The sequence below is a fragment of the Odocoileus virginianus genome, chromosome 12 (assembly GCF_023699985.2).
Source record: "Odocoileus virginianus isolate 20LAN1187 ecotype Illinois chromosome 12, Ovbor_1.2, whole genome shotgun sequence".
Classification (NCBI taxonomy): domain Eukaryota; kingdom Metazoa; phylum Chordata; class Mammalia; order Artiodactyla; family Cervidae; genus Odocoileus; species Odocoileus virginianus.
In genome coordinates this window covers 30,800,361-30,823,214 of record NC_069685.1, presented here as the reverse complement: position 1 = coordinate 30,823,214, position 22,854 = coordinate 30,800,361, and the positions used below count along the sequence as shown (strand labels likewise).

General features: G+C 39.1%; 2 protein-coding genes across 2 annotated transcripts in view; both read right to left on the bottom strand.

The window, feature by feature from the left end:
- The window catches only part of ANKRD50 (ankyrin repeat domain containing 50), a 32,561-nt gene extending 25,204 nt beyond the window's left edge, over positions 1-7,357 (bottom strand). Inside the window, exon 1 of the mRNA XM_020870225.2 lies at positions 6,527-7,357. Coding sequence (XP_020725884.1) covers positions 6,527-7,071 — 545 coding nt within the window. The 5' untranslated portion in view covers positions 7,072-7,357. The remainder of the gene's footprint in view (positions 1-6,526) is intronic.
- A 7-nt stretch (positions 7,358-7,364) lies between these two features.
- Positions 7,365-9,774, bottom strand: LOC139037670 (uncharacterized). Its single transcript, XM_070474654.1, has 3 exons — positions 9,593-9,774; positions 8,941-9,508; positions 7,365-7,476 (listed from the first exon to the last, which is right to left on the bottom strand). The coding sequence occupies exons 1-3, from the start codon at positions 9,772-9,774 to the stop codon at positions 7,465-7,467; spliced, it is 762 nt and encodes a 253-aa protein (XP_070330755.1). The 3' UTR covers positions 7,365-7,464.
- Between the last annotated feature and the right edge of the window lie 13,080 nt (positions 9,775-22,854).

The window sequence follows — 22,854 nt, the reverse complement described above, 5'->3', positions numbered from 1 at the left end:
TCCCCCATATCACATGGCTGAGCCAAAATCAAAAGGCAGAGGACACTTCTCTAGTAGAAGCACTTCAATATCATGTGGAAAAGACCAAGGATACATAGAGAGAAAAACAAAAGCAAATAATTCAATCCACAGCAGTATCTACATATTCACTTCTGGAGTCACAACTGTAAAAAGATTACAAGTTCTTGAAACATTTCAAATCGTTTTTCAAAATAACTACAAATAAGATATAATTAACTCTTATTTTCATTAAGTAATTACATGAACGTTTTCAAATTCTACATTATTATCAAAGATTATTTAGCTACACTGGGCTTCCTGGGTGCCACCTGTGGTAAAGAATCCGCCTGCCAATGCAGGAGACTGAGAGAAGTGGGTTCCACCCTTGGGTCAGGAGATCCCTGGAAATGGCAACCCACTCCTGGATTCTTGCCTGGAGAATCCAGTGACAGAGGAGCCTGGTGGGCTACAGTCCATGGGTTCGCAGAGTTAGACACGACTAAGCATCTGAGCACAGCACTGAGTTACAATACAGGTGTTGTAGAAGAGAAAATGATAATAGGGATATTTCTGAAATTAAGATAACATGAAAGAGAAGCTGGTTTGAAATTTAAAACAATTATATATAGTATAGTCAAAGACAGAACTTTCCCGGTGGCTCAGACACTAAAGAATCTGCCTGCAATGCAGGAGACCAGGGTTTGATCCCTGAGTGGGGAAGATCCCCTGGAGAAGGAAATGGCAACCTATTCTAGCATCCTTGCCTGGGAAATGCCATTGACAGGAGCCTGGTGGGCCACAGTCCATGGGGTTGTAAACAGTCAGACACAACTGAGAGACTAACACACTAACACAAAGAAAGCACTAAAACAACTAGAGAATAAAGACAGGCAGCCAATCAGAATACACTTCAAAGGTTTTTTTAAGGCAAGAAGAGTGTTTACTTATTTTACTTTATAAAATCAAATCATTTCATTGTATAGAAACCATTTAAGCAAAATTGCTAAAAACAAAGTTAAAACTAAAAAAATCTGCAACATATAACAAACAAAGGTCCATATTCTTTCTAAGTATATTAAGGTTCTTACTAAACAATAAGAAAAATGAGAATATTCTTACTCATATCTCTTATCAACTTTAACATTGTCATAAGCTTAAAAATATTTCCTGAAAGAATAAATGCGCTTAATGTGTTCTGGTGAAGTCTGGAAACATAATACATACTTTAGATGGAACAGAACCAAATTGTAAAGAACTTTTAAAGTCAAGTAGACAAATTTAAATTTGTTGTTTACATTATCACAGGCTCAGAGGAATGACCTAAAGAAAGCACTGTTTTACTTTGGCTAATTGGCCATTACCAAAAGGAATCACAATATAGAGATGCTAAGGTTAAGTAGAGCACCGAGGAGGTGATGAACAAAAATTCTAGATTAGGATAAAAGAATTCAAGAACCATTCCAAGACAAAGATGAGATACCATGGAATAGAAAAAGATAACAGAAAAAAGTCAAAAGAAAACTCTAGTATCTACACTGAGCAGTGCTTCTCAAACTTCAATGCGCACAGAATTCACTTAGAAATCTTTTTTAAAGGCAGATTCACTTCAGTAATTTAAGATTCTGCTTTAATAATAACCTCCCAGGATATGCCAATATTGTTGATCTCAAAATCATACTTTTAAATAGAAAGGGTTTAGAAAATAAGAGTAATTATGGAGCAACTTAGATAACAATCAAGCCTTATATTGTATGTTTTCTTACTGGCCTGTGTCCCTCCTTCTTAGCACTTAGCAAAGCTGCATTTTTTAATTTTTGTGATTATTTGTGCAATGTATTTCTCCCCACTTCTCAGTGTCCTGTTTGGTTCACCACTTCAGTCCTGTTATCTGCATATTAGCACACATCTGGCACACAGCAGGTGCTGATGTTTTGTTTAAGAAATAAATCAGTGTCAATGAATAGAAATGCTAAAAAAGAGATAATGGGTTGAACAGAGGTAAGTCGGTGAGGGACACTCCAGTGAAAAGATATATGTTTATCAGAATGAAGAGAAAGGTTGTTGATGTAGACTGGATTGCTATCATGTTAGACATAAGCATTGGTAGCCATGTAAGTACATTATTGAAGGAGTGTTCAAACAAATGGAGATGACCTAAAGGGGCTTTGTTGAACAAACAGCCAGAGAGAACCCAGAGAAAGCACCATCAAAGAATATAGTCAGACAGAGGATTCTGAATAGAAGAAAGCACTAATAATGAAAAAAATTACTAACATACATCATCTAAGGCTAAAGATAGATTAAAAGTGGATTCAGAAGCTCTTAGGTTTAAACATCTTTCTGTAAATATGTAGATATCATAGTAGTTAAGAGCACTTATCTTAAGTAGTCTTAGATATACAAAACAGATAGTGGAAAGGAACTATTTTGTCCTGAAAATACCCCACAACTGAGGGTAAGAAGGAAGAACACACCCCAGTCCCATTCTGTCCTTTGCCCCTTTGTTTAGTCTGCCAAAAATACCTGGAGTCAGTTGAGACAGAAGATAGACATCTGGCCATGTAAAACTATCTGAACCAATGCCAGTCATACATGCTAGAGAGCAGACATCAGGTTAATAAATTAATAATCACTATATCAGCCTGGTCTGCATATAACACTCACCTAAATGATGTAACATTTCAATTTCCTTTCTTATGCGAGAGCTTCAGCTGTCCTTCAATCAGGTTCAAACATATTCTAGATAGGTAAGTAGCAGTATTCACTCACTCAAACGATACTCATAACAACACTTACGATATGCAAAATGCTGTTCAAAGTGCTGTCATAAACATAAAATATTAATCAGTCACGAATAATGTTATGAAGAAACATATGCCTAATAGAGGAGATAACAAAACATGTATGCATAAGTAATTACAAAAGATAGTTAAGAATCTGAAGAGCTATGAGGGAAGAAGTATAAAATGTTTAAGGAGACAGAAAGATTAGAAAGAAAATTCCACTATTCAAGGATTCCTATTCAACATAAGGAACAAATGTCAGAGTCCAGTCTTCTAGCTCCCAATCTTTTTCTAACAAGCCATTGTTACCTTTCACCACTTTTCATAAAATTTTTGTGCTACACTCTCAAAGTTTAGAGTTGTTCATCCTTAATTCTTCATCACAACTTTATTCCCTTTATACTTAATTTGAGGTTACCACTGAAGATGTTTAATAATTCCTATCAACTTTACCTGTAGCTCAGATGGTAAAGAATTTGCCTATGATGCAGAAGACCCGGATTTGACCCTCGGGGTCGGGAAGATCCCCTGGAGAAGGGAATGGCAACCCACTCCAGTATTCTTGCCTGGAGAATCACATGGACAAAGGAGCCTGGCAGGCTACAGTCCATGGGGTCGCAAAGAGTTGGACATGACTGAGCGACTAACACTACTACTACTGTCAACATCACAAAGAACAAAATCTTTTTACCCAACTTGGAAAATTGACATCACACAGAAAGTTCACATCTGGCCTTGCAGATTGTTAACCAGAAATAATAATATCTACTAGGAACAAAGCTTTGTACTTCCACTCCACATCCATCTCTCTCTCCAAAAAGACCCTAGCCTTGGGGATGGGGGGTGGTTGAAAAAATAACTATCTTTCATTGTGCTTCTGAACCAATCACAGGATCTAAAACCACTAACCCCTCCCTCATTCCTTAACTTGATCCTTTGGTCAAAAACAACTGGAATTTGTTTTACAGTTACAGGACTACTAGGAAACTATCTCTACCGCTAACTCTAGAAAAGTCAATTCAACACAAAATGCAAAGTTTTCCCGTATAAGCCTGAAACGGGAACAAGTAAAAATGTGATGGTTGTCATCTTAGTTCCATCAATAGAAACAGAAGAAATATATATATATTCTAAGTGTAGTAACAACAGCTTTGCATTTTAACCCGTGAAGAAAGAAAAATGGAAAAGAACAAAAATAAGAAATTAATGTGTCTTCATCATTCCTTTTAATGGATGATCCAGTTCCATCAGTGTTAAAACGTGTGTGTGCTGCATCTACACAATAGCAAGTATTTACCCAAAGTATTATTTTTTTATAGAAATAAGATAAATGTTAGCATTAAGAACTTAAAACTCCATGAAGACAGTGTATTTTGTCTGTTCTATTCACTAATTTATCTATAGCTGAATTCTACCTAACACAGACAGTTCTCAATAAATATCTATAGCTGAACTGTGCTTAAAACATAAAAAGCTCTCAATAAACATTTGCTGTAAGAATGAATGAATGGATATCAGAAGAAATTTCTTGACAACTAAATCTCAGAATCAAGAGTATATTCTACTATGTCAGAAAAAAAAAGAAAGTAGCAATATTTAACTAAACATGAAGTTATTTTCAGTCTTTTTTAATCACGAAAAGAACGCGATCTCAAAAAACTGGTAACTAACAAGTTACTACTTAAGCTATGTGACTCCATGTAAGAAGTTAGTTTGCAGCACTGCATATTATATCCTGTATCATTAAGGGTAAAAAAACAAGGATAAAAAATTAGGAAGTAAAACTGAAGAAAAGTAGATAAAAAAAGCATCAGTTACTGAACCACTCTGAAATTTCCCCAATTTTATGGATCTGTGAAGAACTATATCAAATTACCATTACTATTAAATTATTTCACACATAAATATATGAAGTCACCAGTATTGATTAGCAAGTGTTAGATGTTAAGAAAGTAACAATACACAATCTGGTTTGGGAGATTGTTTTTGTTAAAAATGAAAAAAATAATTACTTTTCTTTGTATTTTACCTCCCATCATGTTATGATTAACTACATCCATCTCTGTCTCCCTCAAAATATTGTTTAACTCTTTGAAAATAATGACTTTTTGTTCCATTGTCTACTTGCTGAATTACATCTATCCCTGCCGAAATAAAATATATGCCTATTAAAATTCTCTAAAGGATTTATTTAACAAGTCAATCAAACACCAGTAAAAGCCACAATAAAATCTTAACTATTTGTCCAAAAGCAGAGGCCTAGATCATCTAATGCCATAGACTATGTAAAACTATCTTTTAAACTGTTAAGTATGTCTGCATTTGACGATGTTTATATTACTGCTTCACAGTCTCAAAAAAACATGTAGCTCTATGAATTATCAAAAACAGCTTTTCCAATACCAAGGGGTTACCTAGTTTATTTAAAGACTCAATCATCATTGAGCACGCTGTCTCAGTCATGTCTGACTCTTTGCAACCGCATGGACTGCAGCCTGCCAAGCTCCTCTGTCCATGGGACTCTCCAGGCAACAATACTGGGGTAGGTTGCCATTTCCTCCTTCATTTCCTCCTCCCCCTCCTGGCCCAGGGATCGAACCTGTGTCTCTGGTGTTTCCTGCAATGGCAGGCAGATTCTTTACCACTGAGCCACTTGGAAGCCCACTGATTCATTACTTAAGTGAAAAAGAAAGTGACCCAAGTTTTTGAAAGACCCAGTAGAAAACTATAAGAGTACCAGAATGGTACAAGTAGAAATACTAGACTCTCCCTCCCCAAGTACAGAATGATTAGATCCTTCTGTCCATCAGAAAATCAATATTGATGTGGTTTTTACACACAGCTGTATCTGCTTCTTATTCACCTTCAATTAGTAACTAAAATTCACCCGGGAGGGAAAAATATAGAAAAATGATCTGAGTAGAAGGATCTTTTTAAAGAAAATCTCTGCTACTATAGAGAAAGATTTGCTCGTGATCAGAATATATCAAAAATATACAGTTATCAGACTTGATTTTAAATATTTTAAAATATTAAAAATTTACATAACTAATTTCAATCAAACTACATAATTACATACTTTAGACTAAGTTCAACTTAGACTAAGCTTTTCAAAACATTTTCTAAGATTTCAATAAATCCACAATTCATGAAATTACTTATCGGAAACGAAAATTCAGCTCTTCAACGAGTGACAGCACCTCCAGAAAAAGTAGTAAGTCAAGAGGAAAAGATTCGTTTATGCACACTTACATCTCTTAAAAAGTAGAGTTTAATATTCAGGTTTGCATTATTGATTATTCCATATTGAACACTGTCCATCAAGCTTGGCATCTCAAATTTGTCATATAGGTATTTGCCTAACAGATGTGCTCATTAATTTCAGAATGATATAACAGATTTTGATGGCTAACAGCAGAAGAAAACAGATTTGCCCTGAGTTTTACTGGATGGCACTCATGTGTTAAAAAGTCTGCAAAAATACCACACCTCTCTAGGTTTCTTCAGTGCTTCACACTCTGTTATTAAACAAGTAAAAGATATACTTTTAATTAATATCCCTACAATACAAAGCTTAAATTTTGTTTCTTTCATTCAAAGTATACAAGTGTTTCACAACCACAGATTATCCCCAAATACACAGAGTAAAAGTACTGGCAAAATTAAGAAACAATACAAAACAGCAAAAAAACAAAACTTTAATTTTTGCAAAGAAACAGAACACCATGACCATGACTTGTTACCTTTTAAATGCTTCCGCTGGGTTTCTCTCACATTCCCCGGGTTGTAGGAGGCTTTGAACTGCTGGATCCCTTAGTTTGTCCTCATATCCTTGGAGTAGTCCACTACGGCAGATCTGAGCAACCAGACCTCTAATAAACCCTCCAACACACAAAGTGTCAGAGTCCTGCGCTTTGCAGAAATGAAAGGCCAAAGCCTGGCGATGTAAACCTCTCTGCAAGCTTGTAGGTGAGCTTGGCCACAAGAGTTCAGTGCATAAGGCTGTCTTGCCACTACCAGGCCCTCCTACCAGTAACACACCCCAGGCAGCTCCTTTCCCAGAGACAACACTAGCGTTATTCCCAGAATTCATTACAAGGGGTGGTGTGTTGACAGCACTGTTGCAGCAGTTAGTCTTCTCCTGGAGGCAATGCTGAAGCTTGTGGAAAACCCACTCCCTACAGTAAAACTGCTTCCCCTGCAGTAAACTCGTTTGAGCCATTTTGCAGACTTTCTCTTCCCAAGGATTAGTCATAATAGGTTTCTTATCGTCAACATTTGCTAGCATCTGGGTACATCAACACAGATCTTTACATCCATTTGGACGGAACTTGCATATTAAGTTGACTTTGAATGGCAGAGTAACCAGTTACAGTAAAATTGAACAGCCACAGAGTCCATCTGCCAACAGAATGTGCATGACTTTATTTGGCTCTTTATTCCTGATAATCAGCAGAGAATATATGTTTATATTAATTGTTGAACTGGTGGAAAACTGCCTGGTTCCGAACCTTGGCCACACTTTTCCTATATCTTGATGGGTCGCGTAACTCCATGGTTACATCTGGAGTTTATGTGATTGTGGATATTTCAAGTATGCAGATGAGACAATACATCTGGAAAACTGAAGAGAAAGCCCAATCTTTCAATTTGTATAAAATGCTTCTCCAGATTTCCAGCGTTAACTCTGTATCTGAAAATTAGATGCAGAAAAACGTGTCCATTACAGTTAAATGCTATCAAAGGGATTACATTTATACAGTAGATTCTTAGTGCTATACTTCTTGTTGAAGGATAGTCAAAGTACTAGACCCTACAGGTTTTAGGTATCTGGACAACTGCCAGAGAGTGAACTGCTTCAGATTACTGTCTCTTATGTGGCAAAAATGGCAAACCACTGTTAACACCTTCTTAATTCAAAGCATTCATAAAATGCATTTTTCAAGAGAGATTCTTAATGAACCTGTTCACAAGTTTCTGCGTTTAAGATGTCCAGGTAATCAATAATTCCCACTAGCAACTAAATAAAACAAAAATATCTTCGTGCAAAATATCACATGCTAAAAAGCTTATTTGTCAAAGAATACAATTATCCAGTTACAGTAATCTCAAAAACTCATACACTTCATCTCTGGCACTTTCAAAAAGTTGGATAACTACACCAAAATCATAATTATATTTTCCTTTCTGTACTTCTCTTCCTCTATAGTTAGGCTTCCCAAACAGCTACACTTGAATCAAGTTACCCTGGATTTTTACAACCTCACTGTAGAAAGGAGAAATAAAGACTTTAGGCACATGCAGTATCATCCTTAACTCTAGCCAAAAAGGTCTTTCCGACAAGCTTGGCCAAATAGCGCCAGTTAAGGAAGCTCTATCAACTTGCACAGACCAGCCACTCAAAGGGCTCTGCTGACTTGACTGGCCACGATCCTTTGTTGATAGTTTGCAAAATCTAGCGGATGAGTATCAGGGTTGCGGCTGGATGGGAACGGGTTAAAAAGAAAAAAGGGGAAAGGGGTGAGCTTACATGAATGATAAAAATTCAAACACAAGGTACTACACGAATCCTTCGTTCCTCTGCGCCAGAGGAAGGTTTCGGAGAGGAGGTGAGGCATGAAATTTACTACTGTGGCCGGAGAAAAGGCTGCCGGGGAGAATTCCTTCCAGGCAGGAAAGGGATAAGGAATAGATGGCTTGGGCTGGTGGGTGTTTGCCTACAGTTCCGGCCTCTAGTTTCAGCTGATAGACAAAAGAAACTCCGGGATTTCCAGCGACAGGAACCTCCTTCGGGTTCAGTGGCCCCAAGGAGCCACAGGAGGGCCACCTCGGAGAGGCCACGGACCGAGGTGCAGCCTGCACACTGAGGTCTTCCTTCCAGAAGGCTGGGAACGCCTAGACACTTAGACACCCGCCCCGCCCCGAGATCGGGGTGTGTCCTCTGAAGGGGGAAGGGGTGCCCGACGTCCTCGCCAGTCCTAGATGTGGGGTCGCCTCGGGTCGGTGTCCAGCTCCGCGCCCCCAACCCCGGGCGCTGCTCCCGCCCCCGCCCGGCCCGCGGCGGAACGACGCGAGAAGTCGGGTCTGGAGCCCAGGGCTGAAAAGGGTGGGTGGGTGGGTGAAGTCCGAGCCCAGCCACAGCCCCCGAGATTCCGACCTGAAGGTGGGGCCTCGTTTCCACCGCTGCTGCCGACGCCGCCCCTCGGTTACCTCGGTCCCGGCTGCCGCCGCCGCCGCCGCCGCTGCGGAGTCTCAGTCTCAGACACTTGCTTTGCTGAGAAGCCACCGCCGCCAGCGTTCCCTGAACTCCCACTGCAGCCGCCTCCTCCGCCCGGCCCGGAGAACGCTCCCGGCTCCAGATCCTCCTCTTGGCCGCCGGCAACTGCCAGTTCCAGCTGCCCCAGCAGCTCCGCCGTGCTCCTCCCAACCCCCACTGGCCAACCGCCGTCGCTGCCGCCGCCGCCGCCGCCGCCGTCAGGGCTGTGACTGTCTCAGGCAGCCCGGGACCGGCCGGCTCCGCCCCGCCCCGCGGCCCCGCCCTCTCTGCCCAGGCCCCGCCCCTCCCGGCCGCCCGGCCTTTCTTCGGCCGCCGGCTCCGCCCCCTGCCTCGCCCCTCCCCCACTGTACCGTCCCGTCGCCGCCGGTGCCTGGGCGTGTGCAGCCGCTTGGGACCAGCTGCTTTGCACCGCGGGGAGACCTCTCGGAGGGCTGACTGGCGGCTCCGCCTTTCTCGAGGATGGGGGCGGAGAAGGGGGCGGGGGCTGCGTTCTCACGTCCCCGAGCTCACGCGAGTCGCTGCCCCCACCCACCCCGTCACCACTCGGCCCTGAGCCTTCCTTTGTCTTCCAGTCTGAGGGACTCGCTGGCTTTTGGGGCCGCTGCTAGGAGGGGCACTTGAGCTAGGAGAGTTGCCCCATGCCACTCCCTTAACCTTTTTGTCCCCAAAGGGCACTCCAGGCCGGTCCTTTTCTTCAGTCATCCGGGTCCCCATTCAACCTATTGAATTCCGGTGATGGTTTAACTTTCTCGGTCTGGGACTAAAAGAAACAAGTAAGGACCGGGAAGGAGGTTGTGAAAACTAAAAATAGTATGGGTATGGGGCGATGTTCCCACTTGCCTCATGAAAAGGACATGGCCTCCATCAGATCTAGTTGAAGGCTATCACTATTGGATCTCAGGCAGCTTCCCTTCTGGACAGATTGATTACTCTCAGAGGCCACTATGGGAGAAAAAGACCGCGATCGAGGGCAGAATGCAGAATAAGATGAACTACCCTGGAGGACCTGACCACAGCAGTTACTTTTGAACTAGATGAGCCAGTTTGCATTCACGTGAACCTGGATGAGATTCCAAATTTCTGCTGGGAACGTACTGTCAACTGATAGATTAGGAAATGTAGTATCTTTTTTATTATTTATGCTAAAACCATCAGCTCTCCTCCCAGCCTCCATTAATTTAAATGTGCTTCTATCTGACATGCTGAACCAGTCTCCCGTCTGTTTTTAGGAATTTCGAAGTATAGCTATCACTCTTAATTAGAAAAATGGACTGTACTTACGCTTACTCTTCCATTGTGTTTATTCTCAAGCTATCTATGGCAGCTGAGTTTTGTTGATCTTTAATTTTAATGCATTTGTTGCAAATTCTGAGGCTTTTTTCCGAGAACAGAAGCAGAGTATAAATTCTCCAGAATTAGTGATAAAAATTGATTTTTAAAAAGATACAACTTTGATGTGCATTTTGCTTAAACCGTTTTAATTACCACTTAACTGGTCATACATTATTGCCATTGGAAAAGTTGACTCCAGTTGCATGGTTGTAAAATTGTATGTTTAGAGGAAATTTTAAATACCAAATATGTACATTGTATAATCATTTCCATTAAACTATTTGTTAATATATTAATTAAAATAATTTCTGTCCAATAGAGAAGTTACACAAACTTTTCGTTTACTGAGCCTGTTTTTTTTTTTTTTCAGATAACTAACCATCATGGAATTCTGTTTTAAATAACTTCAGCAATAACGAAGCTATAATCTTCAGACTCATTTAAAATTTTTTTCCTTTAAAATTTATTGCACATTTAATTTTTATGACTTTTTGCTTTCCCTAATAGAAAAACTTCTGAAAAGAAAGGACTATGCCCTCCACACCCTTGTAGGTTTGTAGCAAGTTTCTCTGCATGTAAGGCGTGTCTGTTCTTTTATTCCACACTCAACTTACATAGAGATTTTCTACATACACGGTATTGTGTTGGGCATAGTGGTAACTTATAAAAATGAACAAACATGGTTTCTTCAAGTTTGGGAGGCTGTTGCAAGGCAAAGGTAACATGGGACTGCTCTAGCCATTCTTTGTTTTCAGAACACCCATTTATTTTACCGGTTTTTATGTGAAGCAATGATTTTTTTAAGCTCTTTCCAACTCCTCTTGCCCAAATTACTGTCTTGGTCACCCAAAGTTGGAAGTCTCCACTGTTGCAAACAAACCATATGGTGGCTCACAGAGTAAAGAATCCACCACAATGCAGCAGACCCAGGTTTGATCCCTGAGTCCAGAAGATCCCCTGGGGAAGGGAATGGTAACCCACTTCAGTATTCTTGCCTGCAGAATTCCATGGACAGAAGAACCTGGCAGGCTACTGTCCGTGGGGTCACCAAGAGTCAAATACAACTGAGCACCTAACACTTTCACTTTTCATATACGGCTTAGTGGGCCTATTAATTGACCCAACTGGGACATTTTTTTAAGAAGAGAAGGAACTAATAAAAACAAAACTATGCAGTTCTTAGGTATACTTATCTATTAACCAAAAATTTGGTTCAATGATATTTGGTAGAGCTACTAAATCGTTCTATTTAAACATTATTTTCCAAAAAATAACAATAAAATATATATTAAAACATAAATATGTATTTACCTACCAGATTTTACAAAATGTCTTTTTGTCAATTACCTAAATGCCATTTTTTTAGCATTTGTACTTACTCTCAGTACATTTTCACATACTTTAACCAGTTTCTTAGCATATTTTCTCCACCACCAAATACTGGTATTTTTCTAAAAAATACATTTTGTTAAATACAATTTTCCTTTTTTTAATTTATTCATAAAATTGCCTGAAATTTTCTTCATGGATACAGTAACATTATATCATTGCCATCTTCAATGAATGCTTCTTTATAGATCATAATATTTTTTTAATTTTTATTTCGTATTGAAGTATAGCTGATTGACAATGTCGTGATAGTGTCAGGTGGATAGCAAAGGGAGTCAGCCATATATATACATGTATCCATTCTCCAAACCCCCTCCCTTCTACATAACATTCCTCTTCCTCTGCCACATGACATTGAGCAGAGTTATCAGTGCTATACAGTAGGTCCTTGTTGGTTATCCATTTTAAATGTAGCAATATGTACCTGTCCATCCCAAACTCCCTAACTAACCCTTCCCCCATCCTTCCCCACCCCTAACCATAAGCTCATTCTCTAAGTCTGTGAATCTGTTTCTGTCTTGTAAGTTCATTTGTATCATGTCTTTTTATATTCTGTGCATAAGGGATGTCATGAGATGATTCTGTTTCTCTGTCTGACTTCCCTGAGAATGACAGTCTCTACACCATAATGTTTTTAGTTGAAAATTTTCTCTATAAGTACTGAGCTACCTAGTAAGTTCAAAGCAGATTCTGATTTTGAAAAATATATTCTTATGAAATATATTCTAATTTCTTTATATTGAAATGCACAAATTTTTCAGCTCAAGTCTTTTTACAGGTGTGTCTTTTTTAAAACTTAACAGTAGCATCTCTCAACAAATATTTTTTCAAAACAAAACTCCTTATATAAATTTTCCTTTTGTTTATGTTGATGGTTTCAATTAAATTTAGATATTTCAAAATTATAGGTCTTCTGGTTTTTAACCCATTTGGATATAAAATATAATTTTATCCAGTTAAAAACAGAAGCTCCATCAAAAGATTCTCCCCACAAGATGAGTTATTCCAAAGCCCAGTTTTAAATTTGAAAACTAGATCTTTTACAAAGTTTATATACTCATGTAATATGTTTAATTTCTTCTTTGATTGGTAGAGAAAAATTTCAGTATCTTCCTATTTGCAGCCTTTGTATTTACAATTCTTTAAAAAGCTGAGGAAGACAAATACTTTGATTTTAAAGTTTCAGTGATTTTAAATGAAAGGCTGTGAAAATTTAGAGGGCTCATTTTAGGCTTCTAATTAGTGTAGGTCACTCAGGTTGGTTTACAGAGTAATTCATTTTATTAGATTGAAATAGAGTTGCTATGCAATGTTATATTAAATAATGTAATTTTAGTTTAGGTGTACAACATTCAACATTTTTATAGATTATACTTCATTTAAAGTTATTACACAACTAATAAAAATAAATGGAAAAAAAATAAAATAAAGTTATTACATAAAAATGCCTCTATTTTCCTGTGCAGTACAATATATTCTTGTTGTTTATCCATTTTATACGTAATAGTCTGTGACAAAGAAGAACTTATCACTGGCAGTCTTTCAGATTCTATCACAAATCTAAAGAACTCTTTCGTTGAACAGGAGCATTCAGTCTTGATATATGCTCTATTACAGGGTGACTCAGTTTCTGTTTCACAAGTTTCAGATATACCTTACCTTTACTTTTCCACATTTACCACTGATTCTCAGAAGCAGCAGCCTGGTGGTTTCATGAACGTCTAAGGTGGCAGCAGCAGGCTAGGACACACCTGACTAGCACACCAAATACCTGGTAGGATCAGCAGGCTGGAAAGTTTCACTGATTGCCCCCAAGAGAAGGAGTTAGACCACTTTCCTGGTGGCTCAAAGGGTAAAGAATCTGTCTATGATGCAGGAGACCCAGGTTCAATCCCTGTGTCAGGAAGATCCCCTGACAGAGGAGGGGATAGCTACCCACTACAGTATTGTCACCTGGGAAATCCCACGGACAGAGGAGCCTGGCTACGGTTCATGGGGTCGCAAAGAGTCAGACACAATGAAGGCACCGGAGCACACACGCAGTCTCTCCTATCAAGCTGAATTTTGTTTTTTCAGCTAGTATCCTGCACACTATCCCTGAAAGGAAGGGGTGAGTTACTTTGCATCTGGAAAGAGTCCAGAAAAAGTTATTGCTGGCTGTCTTTCAGGTTTCCCCACACATTTAAAGAACTCTGTTCATTGCTAATGTATCTCACACACTATTAAACATGACCATGGCAGAAGCTGGAAATAAATATGAAGGTCTACCAAACCCATGCCAGGTTATTTTAATACTGCTATTAATAACAGTGCTTGGTTTACGTAAACATACGCAAGTTACGTTAGTTATGTTAATTGGACTTGATGTGGTGCTAGACTAGAGAAAGTCTTTGATTGACAGAGTAAGCATAATGATAGGAACATCCGGCTGTGGCTGCCCTCTTAAATACCCTTCTTAAAAGAATGCTTATTTAAGACTTACATGTTCAAATTACTGTCGCCAGCTCTATTTGTTCCTGTTCTTGAAAACAAGCCTAAAAATAGTTTTGTGCTTATAAAATGTGTAAGGTAGAGGCCTTTCCCCCGAAGAATTAAACAAACTCCAAAATAAGATGCATTTTGCAGAATTCCCAGCCAAAGGAAATCCAGACTCACTAGCCGTGGTTATTGAGTAGCTGGTTACAGTGCTCCACCTTATCCTACAGGCTTTTAGAACAAAAACTCTCAATAGACTCCAAAATTACACCTGCAGTCCATATGCTAGAATGAATCCAAAATTCATCATCTTGTGCACCTCTCCAATACAAGAAGGAATTTAAAGAAGCAAATTAAGATCCTCTAAAATACGTCCCTCCAACGGATTCTCGTAATTGCATTTTCCTACTTTTTCTTCCAGAAGACCACACCCAAACAGAGTCACCATCACCTTTTCATCAAATATTTCTTTCTAATAAAGATCATTCATGAAGTATCTCTGAACTTCATTTTGAATATCTGAAGACAGTGGAAACTGATACAGCAAAATTACCTTCCTGACTCCTATGTTACATCCTTATATGTAAAAATAGCAATTGTTCAGTTGTTTAGTCACTAAGTTGTATCCGACTCTCTGAAACCCCAGGGACTGTAGCCTGCCAGGCTTCTCTGTCCATGGGATTTCCCAGGCAAGAGTACTGAATTGGGCTGCCCTTTTCTTGTCTTCCTTCTCATTTCTTCTGAGAAGGTCCTTCTCGGAGGATCTTCCCAACCCAGGGATTGAACCTGTGTCTCCTGCTTTGCAGGTGGATTTGTACCACTGAACTACAAGGGAAGCCCCCCAAAATACCAACAATTAGATATAATAACAGTGATCTGAAACTAATGCTAAATGTCATTTTTAAAAGATGACTTCCATAACTTTATTATGTACACTATGCATTCTTTGACCAAATTACAGTGAAATACTAAGTGCAATTAATTTCTTGATTTGTTGCACATAGTTATTGACTTAGGTTCCTAGGTAAATGAGAGAGATTGTTTTATTTATTGTCCTCAGTCTTTCTGGTCATCTAGAAGCCTCTCTTGTTTTGTCTTTTTCCAGGCCTTGTCACTCACTAGGCCAACATACCATGGTATTTGCAATCTCTGGGAGGTAGGTTGTATTAATTTGGAAGATAAATATTATATACTTGAAAGCATAAAAAGAAACTGAACGAAGTGTCTGTGGGCGTACCTCATCTTGGAAGGCATTTTTCTAAGGTCACGGAGGCTCCTGGGAATCCCACACTTCCCATCCCATGCACGTTGCCAGGGAACTCATTTATCTTGATGATGAAGATGGAAGCAGAGACAGTTGTATCACACAGCAGCACAAGAGGCCTATGGCAGGGAGGTTAACTTCTCAGAAGCTCGTTTTGTTTTGTTTTTCTGTTAGGCTAGATGTCAAATAACCTCCATAAGGTAATTGATGATTTTCTTACTAGTCAGTTTTATCTGGGTGTCTATATTTCTTCTTTGCCTTTTTGTGGGCAAAAGTGCTGAAGAATGTTCAAACTACTGGACAGTTGTGCTCACTTCCCATGCTTGTAAGGTTATGCTTAAAATCCTTCAAGCTAGGCTTCAGCAGTACTTGAATCAAGAACTTCCAGATGTACAAACTGGGTTTAGAAAAGGCAGAGGAACCAGAGATCAAATTGCCAACACTCATTGGATCATAGAGAAAGCAAGGAAATTCCAGGAAAGCATCTACTTCTGCTTCATTGACTATGCTAAAGCCTTTGACTGTGTGGATCAAAACAAACTGAAAAATTGTTAAAGAGATGGTAATACCAGACCATTTTACTTGCCTCTCGAGAAACCTGTATGTGGATCAAGAAGCAACAGTTGGAACCTTATGTGGAACAGCTGAATGGTTCAAAATTGGGAAAGGAGTATGACAAGGCTGTATTTTGTCACTCTGTTTGTTTAATTTACATGCAGAGTGAGTGCATCCATTGTTAAGTTGCTTCAGTCATATTTGACTCTTCGTGACCCTATGGACCGTAGCTTGCCAGACTCCTTTGTCCATGGGATTTTCCAGGCAAGAATACTGGAGTGGGTTGCCACTTACTCCTCCAGGGGGCCTTTCCAACCCAGGGATCAAACCCACATTTCCTGTGGCTCCTGCATTGCCGGTGAATTCTTTTCTGCTGAGCCACTGGGGAAGCCCCTATATGTGGAGTCATAATGAGAAATGCCAGAATGGATAAGTTACAAGCTGGAATCAAGATCGTGGGGAGAAAAAATACAATAATAATAATAATAAAGATTTCTAGGAGAAACATCACAATGTCAGATATGCAGCTGATACCACACTAATGGAAGAATATGAAGAGGAATTAAAGAGACTCTTGATGAGGGTAAAAGAGGAGAGTGAAAAAGCTGACTTAAAACTCAGCATTTAAAAAACTAAGATCATGGCCTCCAGTCCCATCATTTTTTGCAAATAGATGGGGAAAAAGTGGAAGCAGTGACAGATTTTTCTATTCTTGGGCTCCAAAATCATTATGGATGGTGACTGTAGCCATAAAATTAGAAGACGCTTGTTCCTTGGAAGAAAAGCTATGACAAACCTAGACAGATAGAGACATCACTTTGCCAACAAAGGTCCATAGAGTCAAATCTATGGTTTTTCCAGTAGTCATGTATGGATGTGAGAGTTGGACCATTAAGAAGGCTGAGCATGAAAGAACTGATGCTTTCGAACTGTGATGCTGGAGAAGGCTATTGAAGGTCCCTTGGACAGCAAGGAGGTCAAACCTAAAGGAAATCAGTCCTGAATATTCATTGGAAGGACTGATGCTGAAGCTGAAGCTCTAATACCTTTGCCACTTGACACAAATAGTTGATCTTTTCATTGGAAAAGACCCTGATGCTGGGAAAGATTGAAGACAAAAGGAGAAGAGGGAAGCAGCAGATGAGATGGTTGGATAGCATCACCAACTCAATGGACATGAACTTGGGCAAACTCAGGGAGATAGTGAAGGACAGGGAAGCCTGGAGTTCTGCAGTCCACGGGGTCACAAAGAGTCAGACATGACTTAGCAAATGAACAAGAACAACAACATGTTTCTTATTAGCACTCCTCAGTTAGCCTAAAATGTGATCATTCCTTTATATTATTCCTTATATTTTCATTTGATTTTGAGTAATCCCCCTCTGTTTTTAGAAATTCTTCTGACAGAAAAATGTAACTAGCATCCTAAATCTGGAACTGAATTGGTTGAGGTGCACCATATACCAAGTCTTTTAACCATGAAAGATAGCAAATACCCTTCCAGAGATATTGCTATACTGGAAATATACTGAAATTACCATCCAAAATTATTTTCTGAAAGCCACATGTTTAGATCCCCACTCTCCTGAAATAAGAAAAGCAATGTTTTTATGTCTTTTTCCAACTGTGAATACTACCAGTCCAAACTAGGTAGAACAGAGATACCCCCAAGGAACCATACCTGATGACATGTATACCCTTAAACAGGTGTCTTGCATTGTATCTGGTCTGACCTGTGACTTGCATTAACCAATAAAATGTGGCAGGAGTGATTTTATATTCATTCCAGACCTTGATCTGAAAAGGACTGGTAGCTTCTATGTCACACTTTGGAACGCTCACCTTTAAGAATCACTATTAAAGAAGTCTGGCTACCCTGCTGAAGGGACCATGTGGAGATACCATACAAGAAGGCCATATGGAGAGACCTTGAGTTCAGATGAGAGACAGAGAGACCCAGCCAGGCCAGCGTCTAGTTGGTCCTCCTGAAGGCTCCAGCCCCAGCCACCATTAACTGCAGCCTCACAAAGAACCCCAAATGTACCCCATGGAGACACTGTCAGCTGAGCCCAGTCAAACCACAGAACCACAAGAGCTGTCAAAATGATTGCTGTTTTAAGCCTCTAAGTTGTGGAGTCATTTCTTGTTGATTAGTGGCTAAGTTGCACTGCAAACCCATGAACTGTAGCTTGCCAGGGTCCTCTGTCCTTGGGCTTCTCCAGGCAAGAATATTGGGGTGAGTTGCTGCTTCCTCCTCCAGGGGATCTTCCCGACCTGGGGATGGAATCCACGTCTCCTGCATCGCAGGCAGATTCTTTACCACTGAGCCACTGAGACAAGCCCCAGAGTCATTTGTTATATAGTAATACACAATTAAAACACTACCCAATGAAAATAAGAAATATCCTATTGTTCTGCCATTATTACATTACTTTTCTGTCTCTCTCTTCATCTTGTCTCTTGGACGATTGAAACAGTTCTGAAGAACTGAAACATGATTCATACCATCCCAGTTTTCTATACACTATCCTTTTGAGAAATAATTAAAGAAGTGAGATAGAAGTTAAGTGAACTTTTAAAATTATGTAGACTGAATGAGCATTTGTATTTATTTCCAAGTGTCTTTTCTCTCCACTGCATATTTCTTATCACATTAGAGGCCTTTGCTCAATAAGAACATCTCCGGTTCTAGCCTGCCAGACAGTCATATAATACTTTCAAACAAAAAACATCTGGCTCCAGCCAAGTGCCTTATAATAAATGAGAATCAGAAGCTGTACTCTCAATTTACCAGCATGGTTTTACATATAATTGGGCTGGTGTGTCAGGGGGTGATCTGAATCAGAAGCACATTCTCTCAATAATGTTGATTTAATTTCTGAATGCCTAGACATTGACTACTTCAAAATTTAAAAAGAGTAAAACATTTTGGTTTAGACTTGGCCTTAAGTAATGAAAGCTTTTGTTTCATTTCTGTTTCTTTTTTTCTTAGGAGATACTATACTTCGCAAAGAACACATTATTAAGAAATTTAGACAGATGGAAGATATATCTAAGTTTTGGATGAACAAGCTGATTAATAATTTATTCAACATTTTAATAAAAATTTTAATTAAAGTTTTTAAAAAATTTAATAGTAAAACTGAATATTTTTCAATCAAATAAGGTGAATTAAGAACCCAGATGAAATGGAAAGAGTAGTGACCAATTTTATCCTGGGACTATGGTTTGGAGATATTTTGAGAAGTGTATCAGCATTGTCTGTAAGGTTGAATCGTGGTTGGAACATTAGGAGGTTCACAGCTTTAGCAAAGTATAGTTTGGGTCGGGGTCACCATATACAGTTGCATAGGCTGTTCACTGCACAACTGGAGGTGACATCATTCATACGGACTGTGATTCGATTCAAACTGACCAGATTGTATCAAGGTAGTGAGTGCAGTTAGAGATCATGTTTGAGCACATGTAACAGAACCCACATTCAATGGTTTGATACATAAGGGCTTATTTCTCTTGTGTAATAAAAAGCCTGATGGTATGGCTTATAGTAAGTAGCTCAGCAATACTCAACCCTTTTATCTTTCCCTCTGCTATCCTAAATATCTTTTACTTCATTGCCCTCATGATAAGATGACCATTTTGTCTTGGTTTTAAAACTGAAAGTTACATAGCTGAGAAACCTCCTTACTCCCTGGTAAACCAGGACTGTTGTTCAGCCTACCTGGGCTCAAGATGGCATTCTACCTCCAGCTTCTCATATCCACTGGGGCCAGGAAGAAAATGAGGGAAGAATTAAGGAATAAGAAATGGATGGCACCTGTATCAGAAAGGTAAAACTTTTCCAGTAATTCTCAGCACACATCTAATTTACCCGAACCGTAGAAAGTAGCCTGGGAAATTGTGTTAGCTAGACACATTGCTGCCCTGAAGAAAATCAGGGTTCTATTGTAAGAAGTGGAGACAGTTTATTAGGAAGACAATTAGCAGTATCTGCTTAGTTTTGTGACTTTTTCTAGGAATGCTCAGCATTCTTGGAGCAGGAATGAAAAAACAGACAAGGAGGGCAAACCAAAGTTGGTGATTGTCTTGAAATGGCTCATTATGCAGTACAGATTGGGGAAGAAGTTCAATAAAGCTAGGAAGGATGTCACCTCCTGAGAAAAATGATAGAAGACTAATAATTTGGAATAAAACATCATGACTTTTTTTAATCCTAGGGAAAAAAATTTGACATGAGTCAATAATTTCTTTCATTTTATTGGCATCAGATTATTTTGCTTCAACTTAATATTCATCAAGTAATTCTATTTTATTTATTTTAAGATTCTGAACTTTAGGGAGGAAATTTTACTTAAATTTATCTTAAAATTATAATATTATAAAATTATAATATATTATAAATTTATCTTAAAATATAATATTATAAATTTATCTTATAATTATAATATTTCTGTTACACTGATAATAAATCAATAGAGACATTAATGATGAAAATTGAATATAAAAACAGGTGGGGAGTTCATAACTGAAAGGTTTTTTTAATTTTATTTTAATGAAAATACATGTGAAAAGCTAAGTTAAGCGTTTTGATGTCACTGGACAATTGAATAAATGATAGATTGAAAAGCAGCTCCAATTATGTGTAAGTCATCAGTGACAACTGAATTGAGATCACCTTCTATTTAAGTTAGACCACATTTGAATTCATATTATATGCATGTATTCAGACTAGGAATAAACAGGTCAAAGAAGATATAGAACAGATGGTCTAAATATATGATTATTTTCAGTCAAGGCACAGTGAATATAAAATGATAAATTTTTCAGAGGGAGAATCGTTGCCTAAGATAATTTTTAAAAGTTCAGATTGGAGATTCTATATGTTTTCTTAAAGAAGGGCAGGAACTTCTACTAACAATGTTGCAAGTATTTGAGATGAAAATTAATAAGACCCGCTTCCTAGTTACCTTGCATTCCCTGGTGGCTCAGAGGGTAAAGCATCTGTCTACAATGTGGGAGACCTGGGTTTGATCCCTGGGTCAGGAAGACCCCTGGAGAAGGAGATGGCAACCCACTCCAGTACTCTTGCCTAGAAAATCCCATGGACAGAGGAGCCTGCTGTACAAGGGGTCGCAAAGAGCCAGACATGACTGAGCGACTTCACTTTCACTTTCTTTCCTAGGTATCTGAAGAAAGCAATGTCATAGGTATATCTTGGTTTTCAATCTGCAGGAGGAGAAGGGGACAACAGAGGATGAGATGGTTTGATGGCATCACCAACACATTGGACATGAGTGTGAGTAAACTCCAGGATTTGGTGATTTGGTAAACTCCAAGACAGGAAGGCCTGGCATACTGCTATCCATGGGGTTACAAAGAGTCGGACATGAATGAGCAACTGAACTGAACTGAACTGAGGGCAGGTGGATTGCTTTTCCATCTAGAAAACAAGTTTTCCTAGATGGGTGTAGATCAGTTGGACCCCAAAGGATTTTTTACTTCTCTATGCCAAGGAAGAAAAATCAAGGAAAAAAAAAAGAAATCAGGCAATAATTGGGGCAGAGCAAATATTCAGAGAAGCTGAATATGGATTTAGGTCTGTGAACTTTTTAAAAAAAATTTATTAATCTACTGATTTATTTTTAATTGGGTGCACTGGTTCTTCATTGCTACGTGATGACTTTCTCTAGTTTCAAGTAGTAGGGGCTACTCTTCATTGAGGTGAATGTGCTTCTCATTGCAGTGGCTTCTCTTATTGCAGAGCTCGGGTTTCAGTAGTTGTAGCTCTCGGGCTCCATAGTTGTGGCTCAGGTCTCTAGAGGATGGGATCAGTAGTTGTGGTGCATGGGTTTTAGCTGCTCTGAGGCACCTAGAATCTTCCCATATAAAAGATCAAACCCATGTCCCCTGCATTGGCAGGCAGATTCTTAATCACTGGACCACCAGGGAAGTCCAGGTCTGTGGATTCTTGTATTGGTAAAATAATCCTGGAAACTTTGATTTCTTCAAAGGAAATTAAATCTACATCTAACTTTTATTTAATAAAATTTAATTTTAATATATTTTATTACAAAAGTTTTGTAAGGTAATACATTTTTCTGAAAGTCAATACTAAGTCCTTTTGACTTAGAGAGTAGAAGAGAAATATTATCATCAAATGCTGATTAGAAGTCCCCTTTTTATCATTTGTCAAAAAGTCTCTGTAGTAAAGTGAAAAGATTTGTAGGTGAACTTGCTTTTTGCCTCTAAATCAGTTTTTTGTGGAGTGTTAGATTTTCAGTGTATCAGTCATCTCTTGCTACATCACATACCCTAACCTAAATGGTGGCTTAAAATCACACTGATTTATTGTTTCTCACAATTCCTTGGATCTAACGGGTGGATCCTCTGCTGATCTCCTCTGTGCTGTGTGTGCTGTGTTACTTCAGGCCTGCCAAATCTGCGAGCCCATGGACTAGCCCACCAGGCTCCTCTGTCCGTGGGGTTCTCCAGGCAAGAGAGCTGGAGTAAATTGTCATCACTCCCTCATTTAGGTGCATCCAGCTGATTTCACTCTGATGTTTGAGTCACCAGCTAGGTTGGCTGCAAAGAATGAAGTGATTTCTCCGTTGCTTCTTCACAGCAAAATGTCCGTGGAGTTCTGTGAGAGCTGAGGCAGGATCTGGAATACCTCTGAGGCCATGCTCTGGAAAACACCCAGTGTCCCTTCTGCCATATTTTATAGGTCAAAGAAATTCACAAGGACAGATTCAGGGGGGTGGGGAAAGACTCTTTTGATG